Raw genomic sequence first — 15,845 nt, 5'->3', positions numbered from 1 at the left:
TTCCATTTAGGCTGGATTAGAATGTTTGTCAGGCTTTTTCAGTTTCTTACAAACATCAGTAGCATTCTCCTGATCATCATGTATTTGGTCCAAACACAAAATTTTTGATAGAAAAAAGTAATCCAAATGCAACATTTCAGAAAGTTGTTCCATTATTTTCTCTAAAATATTACTATGGGGGAAAATCCTGGTAATTTAGACTTTGGTAAGCATTTTCTTTATAAGCAGAAGTGATAATTGCTATATGCAAAATTCCTGTTTGACTTCACTTTGGTTTTAACTTTATGAAGAAACTTTGCACTGGCAGAAGTTTTTGGGAAGGTTCAGCTAAGTGCTTGACTGTCTTAAAAATATTAAGGGGGAGGAAAAAATCTTAAGGACATGCTGACAAAGGAACCCACAAAGTCCAAATCCAAAATACTTGTCCTTATATTAAAAAGATGCTGAGAACAAGCAGAAGAAATAATCATCTCTTATTGGATTGTTGTGTAAATAGTAAATTTTTTCAACTTCTAAATTGATTAATGTTGAATTAGGAGTCATGCAGAAGCACTGAAAGTTTAAAATCCTGCTGTGCATCCCTCCTCTCTGCTATATTGCTCCTTGTAAAATCAAAGCCTCACTTACAAGAGCATCTTTCAAAAAACAAAAAAATGTGTAGTTTTGTTCATTGCACAGTAAGGGAAGCCTGGAGCCAGAGAAAGGGGAAAGAGGTTTTTTAAACCCTCAGGACCACATTCTCTTTACAATGCCCAGAAAATGGAAATTTCTCCAGTCCTGTTGATAAAAAAAGATATTCCTGTACGTTCTTCTGGTAATTATGGCTCAGAGCAATTATCAACTTTACAGTAAGATGTGGCTTCATAATTAAACCTGTCTGTAGCTATTAAACATTACAAGTGGAGAACAAAAACCAAAGCAGTGCTTAGTACACCCTGGAGATAATGTGCCATATTTTATTACCATATCAGATCCTCCTGATTTGATTGAAGAGAATGATAATGATAACTGAGAAATACTCAGTAACTGGCTAGATAAGAACTCCAGCACTTGACGACCAAATACATTTTGCACCAAGGCCAAGGGTTTTGGCAGCTATCAACCCTGTGCTTGAAATCTGGAAATCCTACTAGCTCTAGGTCCAGTCTGCAGTCAAATTATCCTCACCCAGTAGGTGTATTTGTGATTATTTAGCTTAGTAACATCTAATTATCATCCCACTCTCCACTTGGAATGGCCAGAGTTTTTGAATAAGAGGCTCTGCTAATTTGGGCACTGTGCCCAGTGCACTCCTGTGATAAAGCACTGCTAAAATGACACAAATTACTACAAATATCAAAATAATGTTTATAGGTGCAATTCAGAGAGAAAAGTCTTGCAAGTCAGTCTCTGCTGAACCATGATGGATTTTTTTGGTTTTTATGTACTACCATTTTACCCCTAGGTTGTTCCAAACTGTTTTGGTTTTTATTTGGGTCTAAAATAAGCTGGAAATTGAAGCCAACTTATTTAAGCTTTTTATAATGCAAAGCTATCCGAACACAAAACAATGAGAGCTCCTGAAAACCCTTCCTTGTACAACAAATGAACAGAAAAAACTACATCAATGTTTCTTTAAAATGGGGGGAGGGAAGTGAAAAGAACAAATTCAATTCCTATTTGCAAAATTATGTTCCTCAAAAAATCCCAACAGCAATATAAATATGTAAAATTAATAGAATAAAATTTTCCATCATTCCTTGAAAAGCCTTCCCTGAAGCTCGGGGAAGGTGTTTAATGAGTTGCAGAACTGTTGTACTCATTACAATGGAGTGAAGAATTGGAGAATCCTCCTTATTTATCTCTTCTGGAACAACTTCATTTGTTGGAAGAGTTGAGAAGTTCAGTATCCTGAGTAGTACAGCAGCAAGATATACTTGACAGGTACATGCCAACAAGTGGAACAACTCTCAACTCTGTCTTCACATTTTGCATTTTATAAAGTGCTACTGCAGTTCCATCTGTGCAATGATCTAAACTTCATCCAAATGCTTTCGTGGTGAACTCTCAGCATCTGTGGGTATTAACCAGGGTAGTTCTTCCTTGAAGGTCAAAGGAACGTGGAAGACTCTGGTCCTCAACCATGGACAAAGTGATCCATATTGAGAATGCTGATCCTGGGGAGAGGAAAGAACTTTTTAAGACAACAGAAGTGTATCTTCACACTGCTGCCATTAAACTTGCAGTTTGTTGTGAATGATGGTGGTGTAATATGACCCTGATTCTGACCAATGACAACTGAAAACTACAAATTAAAAGTTATACATGAGCATGGCTTGTAAAAGTTATACTAGAGGATATTAGATTGTTATAAACCCGCTGATATTTTGTTTCCTAGTTCAATTTTTGGGTTCAATTAATTCTCAATGTTTTGATTGTATGAAGAAGCTCCTGCCATTAACAGAGGGCAGACTGCACACACTTCAGTGTTTATCAGCTGACAACTGTGTTCAACTTTCTGCACGTCTACTACCTGGAAGGTGAAGAGAAGTTATCAAGTCTTTCTAAATCTGAGGATAGTCAGCATCTCCTGTCCTGCTTGCCTGGAAAGTACTCGTGTGCCTTTTATGCCACTTTTCTTCATTGTTTCCAGAATTTCATCTGTAATGGAAAGTGCAGCGTTTACAAATGAGTTAGAAATTGGTTATAAAAGACATTTCTAAGGTCTCTGTCAAGGTGTAAAACAAAGATTATAACTCTGTCCTCTTTCAGACAGGAATTTTTATGCAAAATAATCTCCCACCAAGAACAACTAAAGCTGACAATTTACAAACTGAAATTCAGTTTTTTGCTATTAATAGCAAAGAAGGATTCTGTATGAAGCCACACTGTAGGAGAAAGTGAAATTTTTATCACTTTCTCACAAAAGCTGCCTAATAAATCAAGTGTGAAGAATAATCTTGACATTACACAATCACTTGTAGCCATTAAGCATTAGATCAGAAGGAACAAGTCCAAATCTTTTCTCTACACCTGTAAAATGAAAGGCATCACATTTCCAACTAAGCCTTTAACACCGCCATTCTCTTCCATGAAAAAAAAAAAAACCCCAAAAAAAACCCCTGGCCTGGCTTTATTAGTTAGTTCAGACTTAATCACCTTTCAGACATGGACCTGAACTCTTGCAGAGCACCTGGGGTCCTACATACTTTCATTTTCCAAACTACCTTGGGGAATTCTTACTTTTGATCAACTTCCTTGTATTTCTGGTCTGTATTTGTGATGAACATTTTGATTTATACCACGTTAAACCTGGTTTGGCACATTTAAATGTCCAAGGAAAGCAATCACCTGGATTGTTTTCTTTAATTGTGACCAAGTAGAATAATCCTCCTGGTGAAAGCAAATCTGGTACTAATGGGAAAACTCTATCCATTACTTCTCTGCCCTGTTTGCCACCAGCCCAGGATGCTTCTATTCCATGGCTTTTCACCTAGGAAGAAGGAAAGCAAAGATTGTCATAATACAGAATGATAGCACTGTCACAACGATTGACAGTAGCAATACCATTTTCACTATGTATTTCAAATTTTTCCTACCTCTTCAGAAGGTGTTACCACATATGGTGGGTTAAACAGCAGTAGATCAACCTTCCCATTTAATCTTGGAGACAGTCCTTTGACCTGTAGATGAAGTTGATGATTCTTTTGTGTGGGGTTTCTTTTTGGAAATATGAAGAATGCAAATATTTTGTAAAAATACAGTTATATAGTGCAGTTGTTAATCGATTTTAAATCCCATTTATTGTAGTCTATCTACATCACCTTTTATAAGCATATATATTCAGGGTTTAAAAGGTGAGAAAATTAGCTTTTCTCCATATCAAATTTTGTAAGAAATGAAAGGTAACTACAGACACAAGTTCTAATTAAATCAGGAAAAGTTGAGAACCAAGACCTGCATAACTTTAGACAAAGGGCTATGATAATGTCAAGCCGCTATAGAATTCCTTGTCCAGCATTTTCCAAATTATATCTACAGATTTTTTTAAATCTATTCAATGACTTTTTAGAGCTTAATTTGGAATTTTAGAGTTTGAGTAGTTTGTTGGGGGTTTTTTGCCTTAGCAGGGGCTGATGTCCAGAGGTCCCTTCCAACTTTAAGTATTGTGAGATTCCATAATCTCCAGTAAGTATCAAAAATTTACACAAATTATAAAAGATACTATTGAAACATCTCTCTTACCAGGTCAGTAATGACAGGCTGCAGGTGAACATTGTTAAGCAGAGCTGTCTCCTGGGTACAGTAAGCTGCCATGGGGTTGATATCTGTACATCTAAAAGGGAAATATTACAAAGTGTAAGTTATAGGCTACTGTACCTGGAAGTTTAACCCTATGAACCACAAGCTAATTTATAGAATCACAATATTCTGAGTTGAAAGAGACCCGCAAGGACTCAACCCAGCAAACACATCTGTAGGCTTAGCAATTTGTATAAGAAACAGGAAAATCAATTTCTAGTCACAACATTACTTATTTTTTACAGAACCTGAAGGAAATAATTCAGGCTGCTCCATAAATTCTCAACAAGCCCTCCTTGCTTTGATTTATGTATCCACAGAATTGAGCTTCTTTGTGAATAGTTTTTAAAATGGGAAAATGGGAAATACATATGAAAGAGCTAAGCATTTTTTATTACACGCAACAGTTTAGGTACTGTTATACTTACATGTACAGTGCACTGGGTCCAAGGATGGAAGAAGCCAGAAATGTTGAAACCACACCAGATCCAGATCCTATTTCAAGGCAGATCTCGACTCTAAAGAGAGAACACTCTGGATCACTTTTGTTTGCAACATACAAGAGCACCGCAACAGACACAGAATTAGTGAAGACAGTGTTATAAAACACGCTGCCCTCCCACACATGTTGAAGTATAGAATCATGGTATATCCTCAGTTGGAAGGGATCACTGAGTACAACTCCTGGCCCATCACAGGATACCCCAACAATCCCACCTGTGCTTGAGAGCGTTGTTCAAAGATTCCTTGAGCTCTGTCTGGCTGACAGTGTGACTATTCCCTGGGGAGCCCTTCCCAGCGCCCGACCACCCTCTGGATGAAGAACCTTTTCCTGATATCCAACCTAACCATCCCCTCACACATCTTCAGGCCATTCCCCCAGGTCACAGAGAGCAGAATCAGCGCCTGCCCCTCCAGAGGAAGCTGCAGCTCCCGCTGTCTCCCCTCAGTCTTCTCTTGCCCAGGCTGAACAAGCCAAGCGCCCTGAGTCTCTCCTCGCACGGCTTCCCCTGCAGGCCCCCCTGACGGCTCATGGCTTCAACACCGCAGTGACAGCAATCCCCCCTCAGCCCTGCCGCCCCGGCCGCACCGAGCCTCCCGCAGGCTGCCCGCGTCCCGCTCCAGCGCATCGAGCAGCAGGAAGGTGTCCTCGGCCGGCTCGTACACATCGCCGAAGGGCCCCCGCGGGCCCAGGTGCTCGTAGCGCGGCGTGGGCAGCGCCATGCCGCCCGCCCGGGCCGCATCCGGGGCAAGGGGCGGTGCAAGGGGGAGGAAGGGGAGGGACGCGCTTGTTTCTCCTCGGCGGCTTTCGGTGGCGCTGCGGTGTGCTCGCTCAGAAATTGCGGAGTGTTCGGTGGCGTCTGATGGCACTGCTCCGGTGTGAAGCATCCTCAGCGCATCAGTGCGCGCAGCGATGCCCGCCGCGGGTGCCCCTGAGGGCGGGTCGGGCAGGGCGCTGCTGCTCGGGCTCGTAATTCGTGCTTCACTAATTGTGTTTCCATCACGAGAACGGCCACAGGGAGTCAGCACCAACCCAAAGGAAAGGGTGCCGAGGAAGGTTCTGAAACGCACGGGGGAAACCCTTATACTGATACTAAAACAAAGCTCCGTTTTCCAGTATGTTTCCGTGATTCTTAGCCAGCAGCACTTCACAGCATCCTTATGTACCAACCCTGTGAACTGCAGAGTCACAGAATCACGGAATGGGCTGGGTTGGAAGAGACCCTAAAGCTCATCCAGTTTCACACAGTCCATGGGCAGGGACACCTTTCACTGTCCCAGGCTGCTCCAAGCCTCATCCAGCCTAGCCTTGCTTGGACACTTGCAGGGATCCAGGGGCAGCCACAGCTTCTCTGGGCACCCTGTGCCAGGTCCTCCCCATCCTCACAGGGAAGGATTCCTTCTTAGTATCTGATCTAAACCCGCTCTTCCATTTGGAAGCCATTGCCCCTTGTCCCTCCAGGCCCTTGGAAGCAGTCTCTCCATTTTCCTTGTAGGCTTCATCAGGTACTGCAATCGCTCCTGACTCGAAGGATAACATCGGGACTCAAAGAAGGCCGATGACAGGAAGTTCACAAGAACGGGGATTGGCTTGGAGCTGCCCTGCCCAGCAAAGGCTCAGCTGGTGGTGAGGAGAAAACCTCTCCCTTTACTTCCGATGGGCCTTTTCCACTACAGTCCTCTCCTCTAAGCTAACATCAAGTTGCCTCCTGTGATTCAAAAGGTTTTTCCTTTCTCCCGACCACCAGTTCTGCCACTTAGCTTTCTGAAGACAAGAGGGCACAATCCAGCCTCAGCACTGTGGACAGCGGTGTGTTCCCTGTGGTCCCCTTCGGTGGCTGCAAAAATTGACAAAGAAAAGTCAGACTGTGATGACACCTCCCAAAAGAGGCCACTTCTGCAACACCCCTCTCCCTCCTAACTGCCAAGGCTTAGCCCTTGCCTGCTGTTTCCAAACTTCAACTCCTCACCTGCTCACAGTAGCTAAAGCAACAAAACAGAAAACATGACTATTGCCCTCGAGAAGAGTAATCCCCAGCTCCTCCCCAGCACTGCCCCAGCTCACCTCAAATCCTCATCCAAATACAGAGTCACATGGACAATACATGCAAAATGAAAGTGAACGCGCTTACTACACTGCCACATAGTGCTTGCCTATTACTCACCCAGCCTGGATGCCAGCTCACACGCTTGCCTCTGTTCCTCGGCACACCTAGCACAGTGGCAGTACCTGCAAAGAGACAAAGCAAAAAACCACAGTCAGACACTACATTCAGAAACTACAACCTGCTCGCTCTGATTGAAGTACATCACAGCTATACCTTCAGTTTGCACCCTGCTGCTCTCTGGCATCCTGGGCCAGGATGTCTTGCCACTGGACTGCCTACAACACAGAAATGACAATGGATGCTTAGAGCTGTGCCACAGCTTGAAAACTGAGCAATAATAACACATTCTGTCTGCTGGTCACTGCTCACCTCACACCATTGACCTTGACTGCTGACATCCAGCATTACTTCCTAAAGAAAAAAAACAAGGCAAAAAACAACTCTGCAACAGAGTCACCATTTCAGAGTCACCCTGCCAAGACAAACAGTGACTAACCTTCCTGTGGGGACCCACTGATACCCTCAGAATACAGAGCACTGTGCCACGGATTCAATCCATCTGCATCTGAAAGAAATTCATTACAAATGTCAAAGCACTACATGGTAACTTACCAGCTCCACACATCTTTTGGCAATCTACAGATACCAGCTACACTCTAACTACAATCTACAGCACAAATTTCAAGTCCTCAGGTGGCAACTCTCCCACAGATCGCACACACAAGGCCAGTGACCAGGGGGTGTGGGATGTTTGCAAACCATAGGCTCCGCTGGCTAAGCCTCGCAACAAGTTAACAGTATAGCCTTAGTGCTGTTGCACCTACACAGCAGACCCCACAGCAGGGCAGAGCAGCTCCAGGCCAAACACATACACACAGAGACATGAGACAGGACATGCAACAAGGGGATGCGACAGTGAGAGAAAACTCTCAGTGAGATGACCGCAGTGATCAAGGGGATGCGACAATGAGAGAAAACTCTCAGTGAGATGACTGCAATGATCAAGGGGATGCAGAATGAGATGACCCAGGTGAGACTGATGGTGAGCCAACCAGGTCCAAAGAGCCCTGGCAGAAGATGCTAACACAATCACCTTAAGACAAGCTAGCCAAAATGGCAAAGATGGAAGCCTGGGAATCACGAAGATAGGGAGAAGATTCCGACCGCACATCCTTACAAGTCCTAGCCTGCGATAATGGATCACTGCCATGTACAGCTGTTGATACAGCTCAGAACAAGACCGTAAAAGGCTTCTGACTCAATGTCTCCAAAGAGATGCAGAGATTCTGATGTGCACCCGAGCTCAGGAGTTGAGGGTTCAAAGATATCGGCGCCAAGCCAAGGAACACGGAGATCAGAGATGGTAAGGACAGCCTGGCTTTTTTGATAATCCCCTCAAATGGGTAAGGCAAAAGACACATGACACAAGACACGCAAAAGACAGGGACCACACAGTAGACAAGTGACACGACACACACTGGGACTGCCCTGCCCACCTCTGCGTTGTCATCAAAAGTCAGGCTCTCCCTTTACGTGACCTATGGGGCTCTTTTTTGGACATCTCCATCTCCAAAGCTAATGCAAAAATCCCTCCGGCAAGTCCCAGCCTGGCAGCCGGTTTGCATCCCCTCTGTGTGCCATAGCCCTTGACTTATCTCTTAGACATCCAGGGATGTGAATCCATGTCCAGTGACAAAGAATACTTCCTTGCAGTCTCGGAAGTTCCTGCCATCACCAGGCTGTTCTCTCTTAGTCTGCTACAAAAAAGAATACCAAACATCAATGTGTGAGCTTAGTGGCACGTCAGCCAAAACCCGACAATCCCGCTACTTGCTGGCTCCGGAGGACGCAGGCTCCGGCTGCGCTCGGAGGCTGATGCTGTCACCGTGGGGCATACCTGGGTTAAGAAGAGACAAAGTGACGTGGCATTGATGAAACCCGTGTGGAACCTCCCTCCTCCTCCCTGCTTCCCCGACTCACCGCAAAACCTTGCCTGTTGCCGAAGGCTACCCAGATGGCACCTTCAGATGGAAAAGGTAACAGCTTCCTCACAGAGTCCTGTAATCCTTACCGAAGGCTCACGAGGGCGGCGAACCCAGTCCACCAGCTTGTCAGCAAGGGCCTTCAACCCTGAGAGGTGTAATACAACTGGACTGCCTAAAACACGCAAACAATGGATGCTTAGAGACTAGCAACCTGCCACATAGCACTCACCTAATAGTCACCCCATCCAAACACCAATTCACCCAACTAGCCTCTATTCCTTGGCACACCTAATGCAGCAGCAGCTCCTGCAAAGAAACAAAGCAAAAAACCCACATTGAGACAACGAGAAACTACAGCCTCCCCAGTCCAATTGAAATACGCCATATCTATACCTTCAGTATGCACCCAGTTGGTCTCTGTCATCCTGGGCCAGGACACGTTGCAAGTAGACCACCTAAAAATGCACAAATGAAAATGGATGCTTGGAGCTGTACCACAAATTGAGACCCAAGCCACAGTAACTCATTCTGTCTGCTGGTCACTGCTCACCTCATTCCATTGACCTAGACTGCTGACATCCAGCATTACGTCCTAAAAATACAGGCAAAGAAAAATGCTTTAACAGAGCCACCAGTTACACCACCCCCAAAAAGGCCCTCCTGGGGGAGAAAGGGCGAAACAAAATGGAAAAGCGCATCCTGATGTACGGTCTGAAAGCATCACATTTCCGTGGTTGTTTCCATCTGAAGTCACTTGACCGTGACCACTTTCCATAGGGGTCTCTGTTGTATTGGACAAGAGGTTTGAATGCTGCCGACCACCTATGAAACAAAAAAATATCACCTGTAACAAAAAAAACATCACCAACACAACTCCAGTAGTACCTAGTTCTGCTCTGGAATCAATACTCATCTTGGTATCTGGTACTCACCTGGCTCACTGTCCCCAGCCTGTGCCGGCACATGGCCACGCTGAGCACTGTGCATCTTCAGAGTGAGATAAAAAGCCAAACGATGCCGTAAATGTAGAGCTGAACGTCAAGCCATCCCTTGGGCACCAGATGCCAACCTGCCTCATACCTGCACTCCTCTGGCCTCCTCTGTTCATGTCGCATTTACATCCTATCCCTCTGCCTCTGCAAAAGAATTATTTGTCAAAGTCACCCCGACACATGGGGAAAGCTTAACCCTTCCAGAGCTCTCATTTCTCAACACAAAATGCCTAGGATCCAACAACAGTGTGCATTAAGACAAATGACTAACAAACTGCAAGATACTGCTGTACCACTCCCCACCACCTCCCCCAAACCCTGTGCATAGACCAGCCTCGGTCGCTCCATCCTAGGTGTGGCTCGGGTGGCTAAGCAAAGTGACAGATTGCTTGCCAAGCCTTCTCTCTACTCCACCTACCCCCCAGTCTATTCCACAGGGCAGAGCAGTTCCAGGCTAAACACTGACACAACACATTATGCTTCAAACACTGTGGCGCAAGGACGATAAAAGAAAAAACCTCTCGGCAAGAAGAAAGAAGGCAAGGATCGAGACGACGCCAAAACAGACGACGAATGGTACGGCGATGGTGGACGGAGGAGGCTCTAAGGAGCCGAAGAAAAGATTGTAACAGAGCAACCTGTTACAAGAACTGTCCGACACAATGATCAAGATGGATGTGAGATAATGCTACGTTCAGAATGCTCCACTTATCCTTGCAAGACCTAGGACATTACAACTCACACCTGGAAAGGATGGATGGCAATACAGCCAGGAGCAAGGCCTCAAAAGACATCTAACACCATACTTCTAAGATGCAATTCCAAGACGTCGTTGAGATGACCAGAATAAGAACAAATGATGTCGGCATCAGGCCGAGAAGCACGAATGTTCATGAACAGAACCTAGAGATGACAGAGGATGCTTGCAGTAAGGCTCTTGAGGGCAAAAGACAGAGACAATTGATCCAAAAAATCCCAAAGACAAGGCAGACAACAAAAGACACCAGACAAGACAAGACAGACTGGAACTGCTCTGCGCTGTGCACCCTTATGGTTGCAATCAAAGTAAAGCTGCTGCTGCCTCTGGCTGTCCTGAGAGGTACGTTAGAAGACATCTCTTGCCCCATGCTAATTTTCAGATCCATCCCAGGAATTTCCAACCCACTATCCTGCTATCATCCCATCTCTGGGTTGTGACCCACAACTTATCTTTTGGATGATGGGCAATGTAAATCCATGTTGGACATAAAATGAATCTGCCTCGGCTCTCTCAGAAGGCCCTGTGATGGCAGGTCAGCTTCTTGCCAGGCTGTGACAAAGAAAACCAAAATCAATGCACGAATTTAGCGGCACGTGGGACAAATCCCCACAATCCATCTGCTTGCCGTCTCCTAAGTGCACCTCGGCCCTTGAGTCTCCAGCTTCATCCCCACTTGAAGGCTCTGGCTGTCATTATGATGGACACCTGGGACAGCGAGAGACAAAGTTACATAGTGTTTCAGGGGGGAATGTATTTGTGTGCCTTAGGACCTGTAAATGTACCTGCTACTCTAGAAGAATATTCTCAGTGTCCATTTGGGGACCCCCTACTTCCCACTGTGCTGCCTTCAACACCATCCCCCTGTAATTCCCAGCCCAGTACCCTGCTCACATTCCCTCCCCTTCTTACTTACCATGACAGAGTAGTCTTTTCTGAAATGAGTTTCTTTCTCTGTCAAGCCCTTTACTCACCAGAAATGTAAGCCACAGAAGCCAAACTGCTGCAGCCCCTCTGAAGGCTTTTATACCCGGTGGTATTTGCCTCCTCCCCTTTCTCAGGCATGCTGGGAACAAGAGGCGGCCCCAGCCAGGGGTATATTAACCCCAGCCTTTGGCCAAGGGGGTTATTTTCTCTCTGGGATTGACTGGGATCAGAGCTCCCCTCTTGTTTCAATGAAGGGGCTCTTTCAGCTCCTCTCTGGTTTTTTCAGCTGCTACTTTAGGTATCTAAAGCAAGAGAGGCTTTGAAGACACAGTGAGGAAGATAGCATTGAACACAGTGAGTATTTTGGTTCATTATTTTGTCCTGTATGTTCAGTGTTGGTAACGTGCTTTTGCAATTTTGTATTTTAACTAATTTTTGGTTTAGTTTTTGTTCTTGTTTTTTCGTTTAAGAAGCATTGCAACTGACTGAACTTCCAGATTGTGTAGAGCGTAATATTTGATGCTTTTTCAGTGGGTTTATCATGTCACAAGAGATGATATCTGCGCATTAAAGATGACATCCAAAAGTGAGGCCGCTGGTAAGTAAGGTGGGGATCAAGAGAGGGGGAGGGAGTGTGAGCAGGGTACTGGGCTGGGAGTTACAGGGGAGTGGGGTTGAAGGTATCACAGTGGGAAGTGGGGGGTCCCCAAATGGACACTGAGATTTTTCTTTTAGAGTAGCAGGTACATTTACAGGTCCTAAGGCACACAAATACATTCCCCCCTGAAACACTACCTAACTCTTCCTCTCACTGACCCAGGTGTCCATCATAATGACAGGCACAGCCTTCAAGTGGGGATGAAGCTGGAGACTCAAGGGCCGAGGAGTACTTAGGAGATGGCAAGCAGATGGATTGTGGGGATTTGTCCCACGTGCCGCTAAACCCGTACATTGATTTTGGTTTTCTTTATCACAGGCTAGCAGGAAGCTAACCTGCCGTCACAGGGTCTTCCGAGAGAGCTGAGGCAGACTCACTCTATGTCTGACATGGATTCACATTGCTCATCATCCAAAAGATAAGTTGTGGGTCACAACCCAGAGATGGGATGATAGCAGGATAGTGGGTTGGAAATTCCTGGGACGGATCTAAAAATTAGCATGGGGCAAGAGATGTCTTCTAACGTACCTCTCAGGACAGCAAGGGGCAGCAGCAGCTTTACTTTGATTGCAACCATAAGGGTGCACAGCGCAGAGCAGTTCCAGTCTGTCTTGTCTTGTCTGGCGTCTTTTGTTGTCTGCCTTGTCTTTGGGATTTTTTGGATCAATTGTCTCTGCCTTTTGACCTCAAGGGCCTTATTGCAAGCATCCCCTGTCATCTCTAGGTTCTTGAACATTCGTGCTTCTTGGCCTGATGCCGATATCATCTGTTCTCTTACCGGTCGTCTGGGCCGCGTCTTGGAATTGCATCTTATAAGTATGTAGTTAGACATCTTTTGAGGCCTTGTTCCTGGCTGTATTGCCATCCATCCTTTCCAGGTGTGAGTTGTAACATCTTAGGGCTTGTGAGGATACACGGAGCATTCTGAATGTGGCATTATGTCACATCCATCTTGATCATTGTGTCAGACAGTTCTTGTAACAGGTTGCTCTGTTACAATCTTGTCTTCGGCTCCTTAGAGCCTCCTCCGTCCACCATCGCCGTACCATTCGTCGTCTGTTTTGGCGTCGTCTCGATCCTTGCCATCTTTCCTCTTGCCGAGAGGTTTTTTCTTTTATCATCCTTGCGCCACACTGTTTGTAGAATAATGTGTTGTTTGTGTCAGTGTTTAGCCTGGAACTGCTCTGCCCTGTGGAATAGACTGGGAGGTAGGTGGAGTAGAGAGAAGGCTTGACAAGTAATCTGTCACTTCATTTAGCCACCCAAGCCACACCTAGGATGGAGCAACCGTGGCCGGTCTATGCACAGGGTTTGGGGGAGATGGCAGGGAGTGGTACAGCAGCATCTTGCAGTTTGTTAGCCATTTGTCTTAATGTACGCTGTTGTTGGATCCTAGGCATTTTGCATTGAGAAATGAGAGCTTTGGAAGGGTTAAGCTTTCCCTGTGCGTCTGGGTGACTTTGACAAATAATTCTTTTGCAGAGGTGGGGGAATAGGATGTAAATCCCACATGAATGGAGGAGAATATTGATTCCTGAGCAGAACTAGGTACTACCAGAGTTGTGGTGGTGATGGTTTTCTTTCTTACAAGTGATGTTTTTTTGTTTTACTGGTGGTGTGCAGCATTCAAACCTCCGGTCCAATACAACAGAGACCCCTGTGGAATGTGGTCATGGTCAAGTGATTTCAGATGGAAACAACCACAGAAATGTGATGCTCTTGGACCCTACATCAGTATGTGCTTTTCCATTTTGTTCTGCCCTTTTTCCCCTAGGAGGGCCTTTTTGGGGGAGGTGTAACTGGTGACTCTGTTAAAGCATTTTTATTTGCCTGTATTTTTAGGAAGTAATGCTGGATGTCAGCAGTCAAGGTCAATGGAGTGAGGTGAGCAGTGACCAGCGGACAGAATGAGTTACTGTGGCTTGGGTCTCAATTTGTGGCACAGCTCCAAGCATCCATTGTCATTTGTGCATTTTTAGGTGGTCTACTTGCAAGATGTCCTGGCCCAGGATGACAGAGACCAACTGGGTGCATAGTGAAGGTATAGATGTGGCGTATTTCAATGGGTGTGCGTAGGTTGCAGTTTTTCAGTGTCTCAGTGTGGGTTTTTTGGCTTTGTTTCTTTGCAGGTGCTGCTGCTACCCTGGGCATGCCAAGGAATAGAGGCAAGTTGGGTGACTGGGTGTTTGGATGGGGTGACTATTAGGTGAGTGCTATGTAGCAGTGTGCTAAGCTCTAAGCATCCATTGTTGTTTGTGTGTTTTAGGCAGTACACTTGTATTTCACCTCTCAGAGCTGAAGGCCCTCGCTGACAAGCTAGTGGATCTGGTTCGCCGCCCTCGTGAGCTTTCCGTAAGGATTACAGGACTCTGTGAAGAAGCTGTTACCTTTCCCATTTGAAGGTGCCATCTGGGTAGCTTTTGGCAATGGGCCAGGATTTGCGGTGAGTCAGGGAGGTAGGGAGGAGGAGGGTTGTTCCACTGAAATTCAGCAGTGCCACATCACTTTGTCTCTTCTGAACCCAGGTATACCCCACGGTGACAGCATCAGCCTCCGAGTGCCCCCGGAGCCTGCGGCCTGAGGAGCCAGGCGTTATTAGGAGACAGCAAGTAGCAGGATTGTCGGGGTTTGGCTGATGTGCCACTTATCTCATGCATTGATATTTGGTGTTCTTTTTTGTAGCGGACTAAGAGAGAGCAGCCTGGTAACAGCAGGAATTTCCGAGACGGCAAGGAGGTATTCTTTGTCACCAGACACGGATTCACATCCCTGGATGTCCAAGAGATAAGTCAAGCGCTTTTACCCACAGAGGGGATGGAAGCTGGGTGCCAGGCTGGGACTCGCCAGGAGGGATTTTTGCATTAGCTTTGGAGATGGGGATGTCCAAAAAGGGGCCCCTTAGGCCACATAAAGGGAGAGCCTGACTTTTGATGACAATGCAGAGGTTTGCAGGGCAGAGCAGTCCAGGTGCATGTTGTGTCACTTGTCTGTGTGTTCCCTGTCTGTGTGTCTTGTGTTGCATCTTTCGCCTTACCCCTTTGAGGGGATTATCAAAAATGCCAGGCCATCCTTATCTCTGATCTGTGTTCCTCGGCTTGGTGCCGATATCTTTGAACCTTCAACTCCTGAGTTCGGGTGCGCATCGGAATCTCTGCATCTCTTTGGAAGCATCGAGTCAGATGCCTTTTACGGTCTTGTTCTGAGCTGTATCAACAGCTGTACATGGCAGTGATCCATTATCGCAGGCTAGGACTTGTAAGAACATGCAGTCAGAATCTTCTCCCTATCTTCGTGATTCCCAGGCTTCCATCTTTGCCATTTTGGCGAGCTTGTCTTAAGGTGATTGTGTTAGCATCTTCTGCCAGGGTTCATTGGGCCTGGCTGGCTCACCATCAGTCTCACCTGGGTCATCTCATTCCACATCCTCTTGATCATTGCAGTCATCTCACTGAGAGTTTTCTCTCATTGTCTCATCCCCTTGTTGCACATCCCGTTTAATGTGTCTGTGTTTGTGTGTGTGTGTGTTTGGCCTGGAGCTGCTCTGCCCTGCTGTGGGGTCTGCTGTGTAGGTGAAACAGGACTAAGGCTGTACTGTTAATTTGTTGAGAGCCAGTGGAGCCTATGGTTTGAAACCAT

General features: G+C 45.8%; 1 protein-coding gene and 3 long non-coding RNA genes across 12 annotated transcripts in view; 2 read left to right on the top strand and 2 right to left on the bottom strand.

Annotated features, from left to right (window-relative positions):
* Positions 1–10,332, bottom strand: part of LOC146445527 (uncharacterized) — a 12,024-nt gene extending 1,692 nt beyond the window's left edge. For 2 of the 6 annotated variants that reach the window (XR_014855288.1, XR_014855275.1), the window contains exon 1: positions 9,600–10,332. This is a non-coding gene — a long non-coding RNA (uncharacterized LOC146445527). The other 4 variants (XR_014855289.1, XR_014855287.1, XR_014855290.1 and 1 more) reach the window with 4 other exon arrangements.
* Positions 1,736–5,716, bottom strand: LOC146445528 (methyltransferase HEMK2-like). 2 transcript variants are annotated; one of them, XM_085075492.1, is made up of 7 exons: positions 5,372–5,659; positions 4,710–4,799; positions 4,225–4,315; positions 3,579–3,662; positions 3,331–3,472; positions 2,513–2,640; positions 1,736–2,156 (listed from the first exon to the last, which is right to left on the bottom strand). In XM_085075492.1, the coding sequence occupies exons 1-6, from the start codon at positions 5,503–5,505 to the stop codon at positions 2,534–2,536; spliced, it is 648 nt and encodes a 215-aa protein (XP_084931618.1). In that variant the 5' UTR covers positions 5,506–5,659; the 3' UTR covers positions 1,736–2,156; positions 2,513–2,533. The 2 variants fall into 2 exon arrangements, with proteins under 2 accessions (XP_084931618.1, XP_084931627.1); XM_085075501.1 differs by lacking the exons at positions 1,736–2,156; positions 2,513–2,640 and having other exon boundaries at positions 3,335–3,472; positions 3,579–3,699; positions 5,372–5,716.
* Positions 10,333–11,746: 1,414 nt separating the features above from the next.
* LOC146445526 (uncharacterized) lies at positions 11,747–12,466 on the top strand. The gene is made up of 3 exons (XR_014855292.1): positions 11,747–11,881; positions 12,083–12,149; positions 12,372–12,466. It is a non-coding gene; the product is annotated as an uncharacterized LOC146445526 (long non-coding RNA).
* A 71-nt stretch (positions 12,467–12,537) lies between these two features.
* LOC146445525 (uncharacterized) lies at positions 12,538–15,206 on the top strand. 3 transcript variants are annotated; one of them, XR_014855267.1, is made up of 5 exons: positions 12,538–13,943; positions 14,056–14,093; positions 14,189–14,250; positions 14,339–14,378; positions 14,480–15,206. It is a non-coding gene; the product is annotated as an uncharacterized LOC146445525 (long non-coding RNA). The 3 variants fall into 3 exon arrangements; XR_014855269.1 differs by having other exon boundaries at positions 14,052–14,093; XR_014855265.1 differs by having other exon boundaries at positions 12,540–13,919; positions 14,052–14,093.
* The last annotated feature ends 639 nt before the right edge of the window (positions 15,207–15,845 follow it).

The sequence above is a fragment of the Lichenostomus cassidix genome, chromosome 1 (genome assembly GCF_008360975.1).
Source record: "Lichenostomus cassidix isolate B80296 chromosome 1, HeHo_3.0, whole genome shotgun sequence".
Lineage (NCBI taxonomy): Eukaryota > Metazoa > Chordata > Aves > Passeriformes > Meliphagidae > Lichenostomus > Lichenostomus cassidix.
Note: the sequence above shows the minus strand (reverse complement) of the source record. Positions and strands in the feature narration are given on the sequence as shown.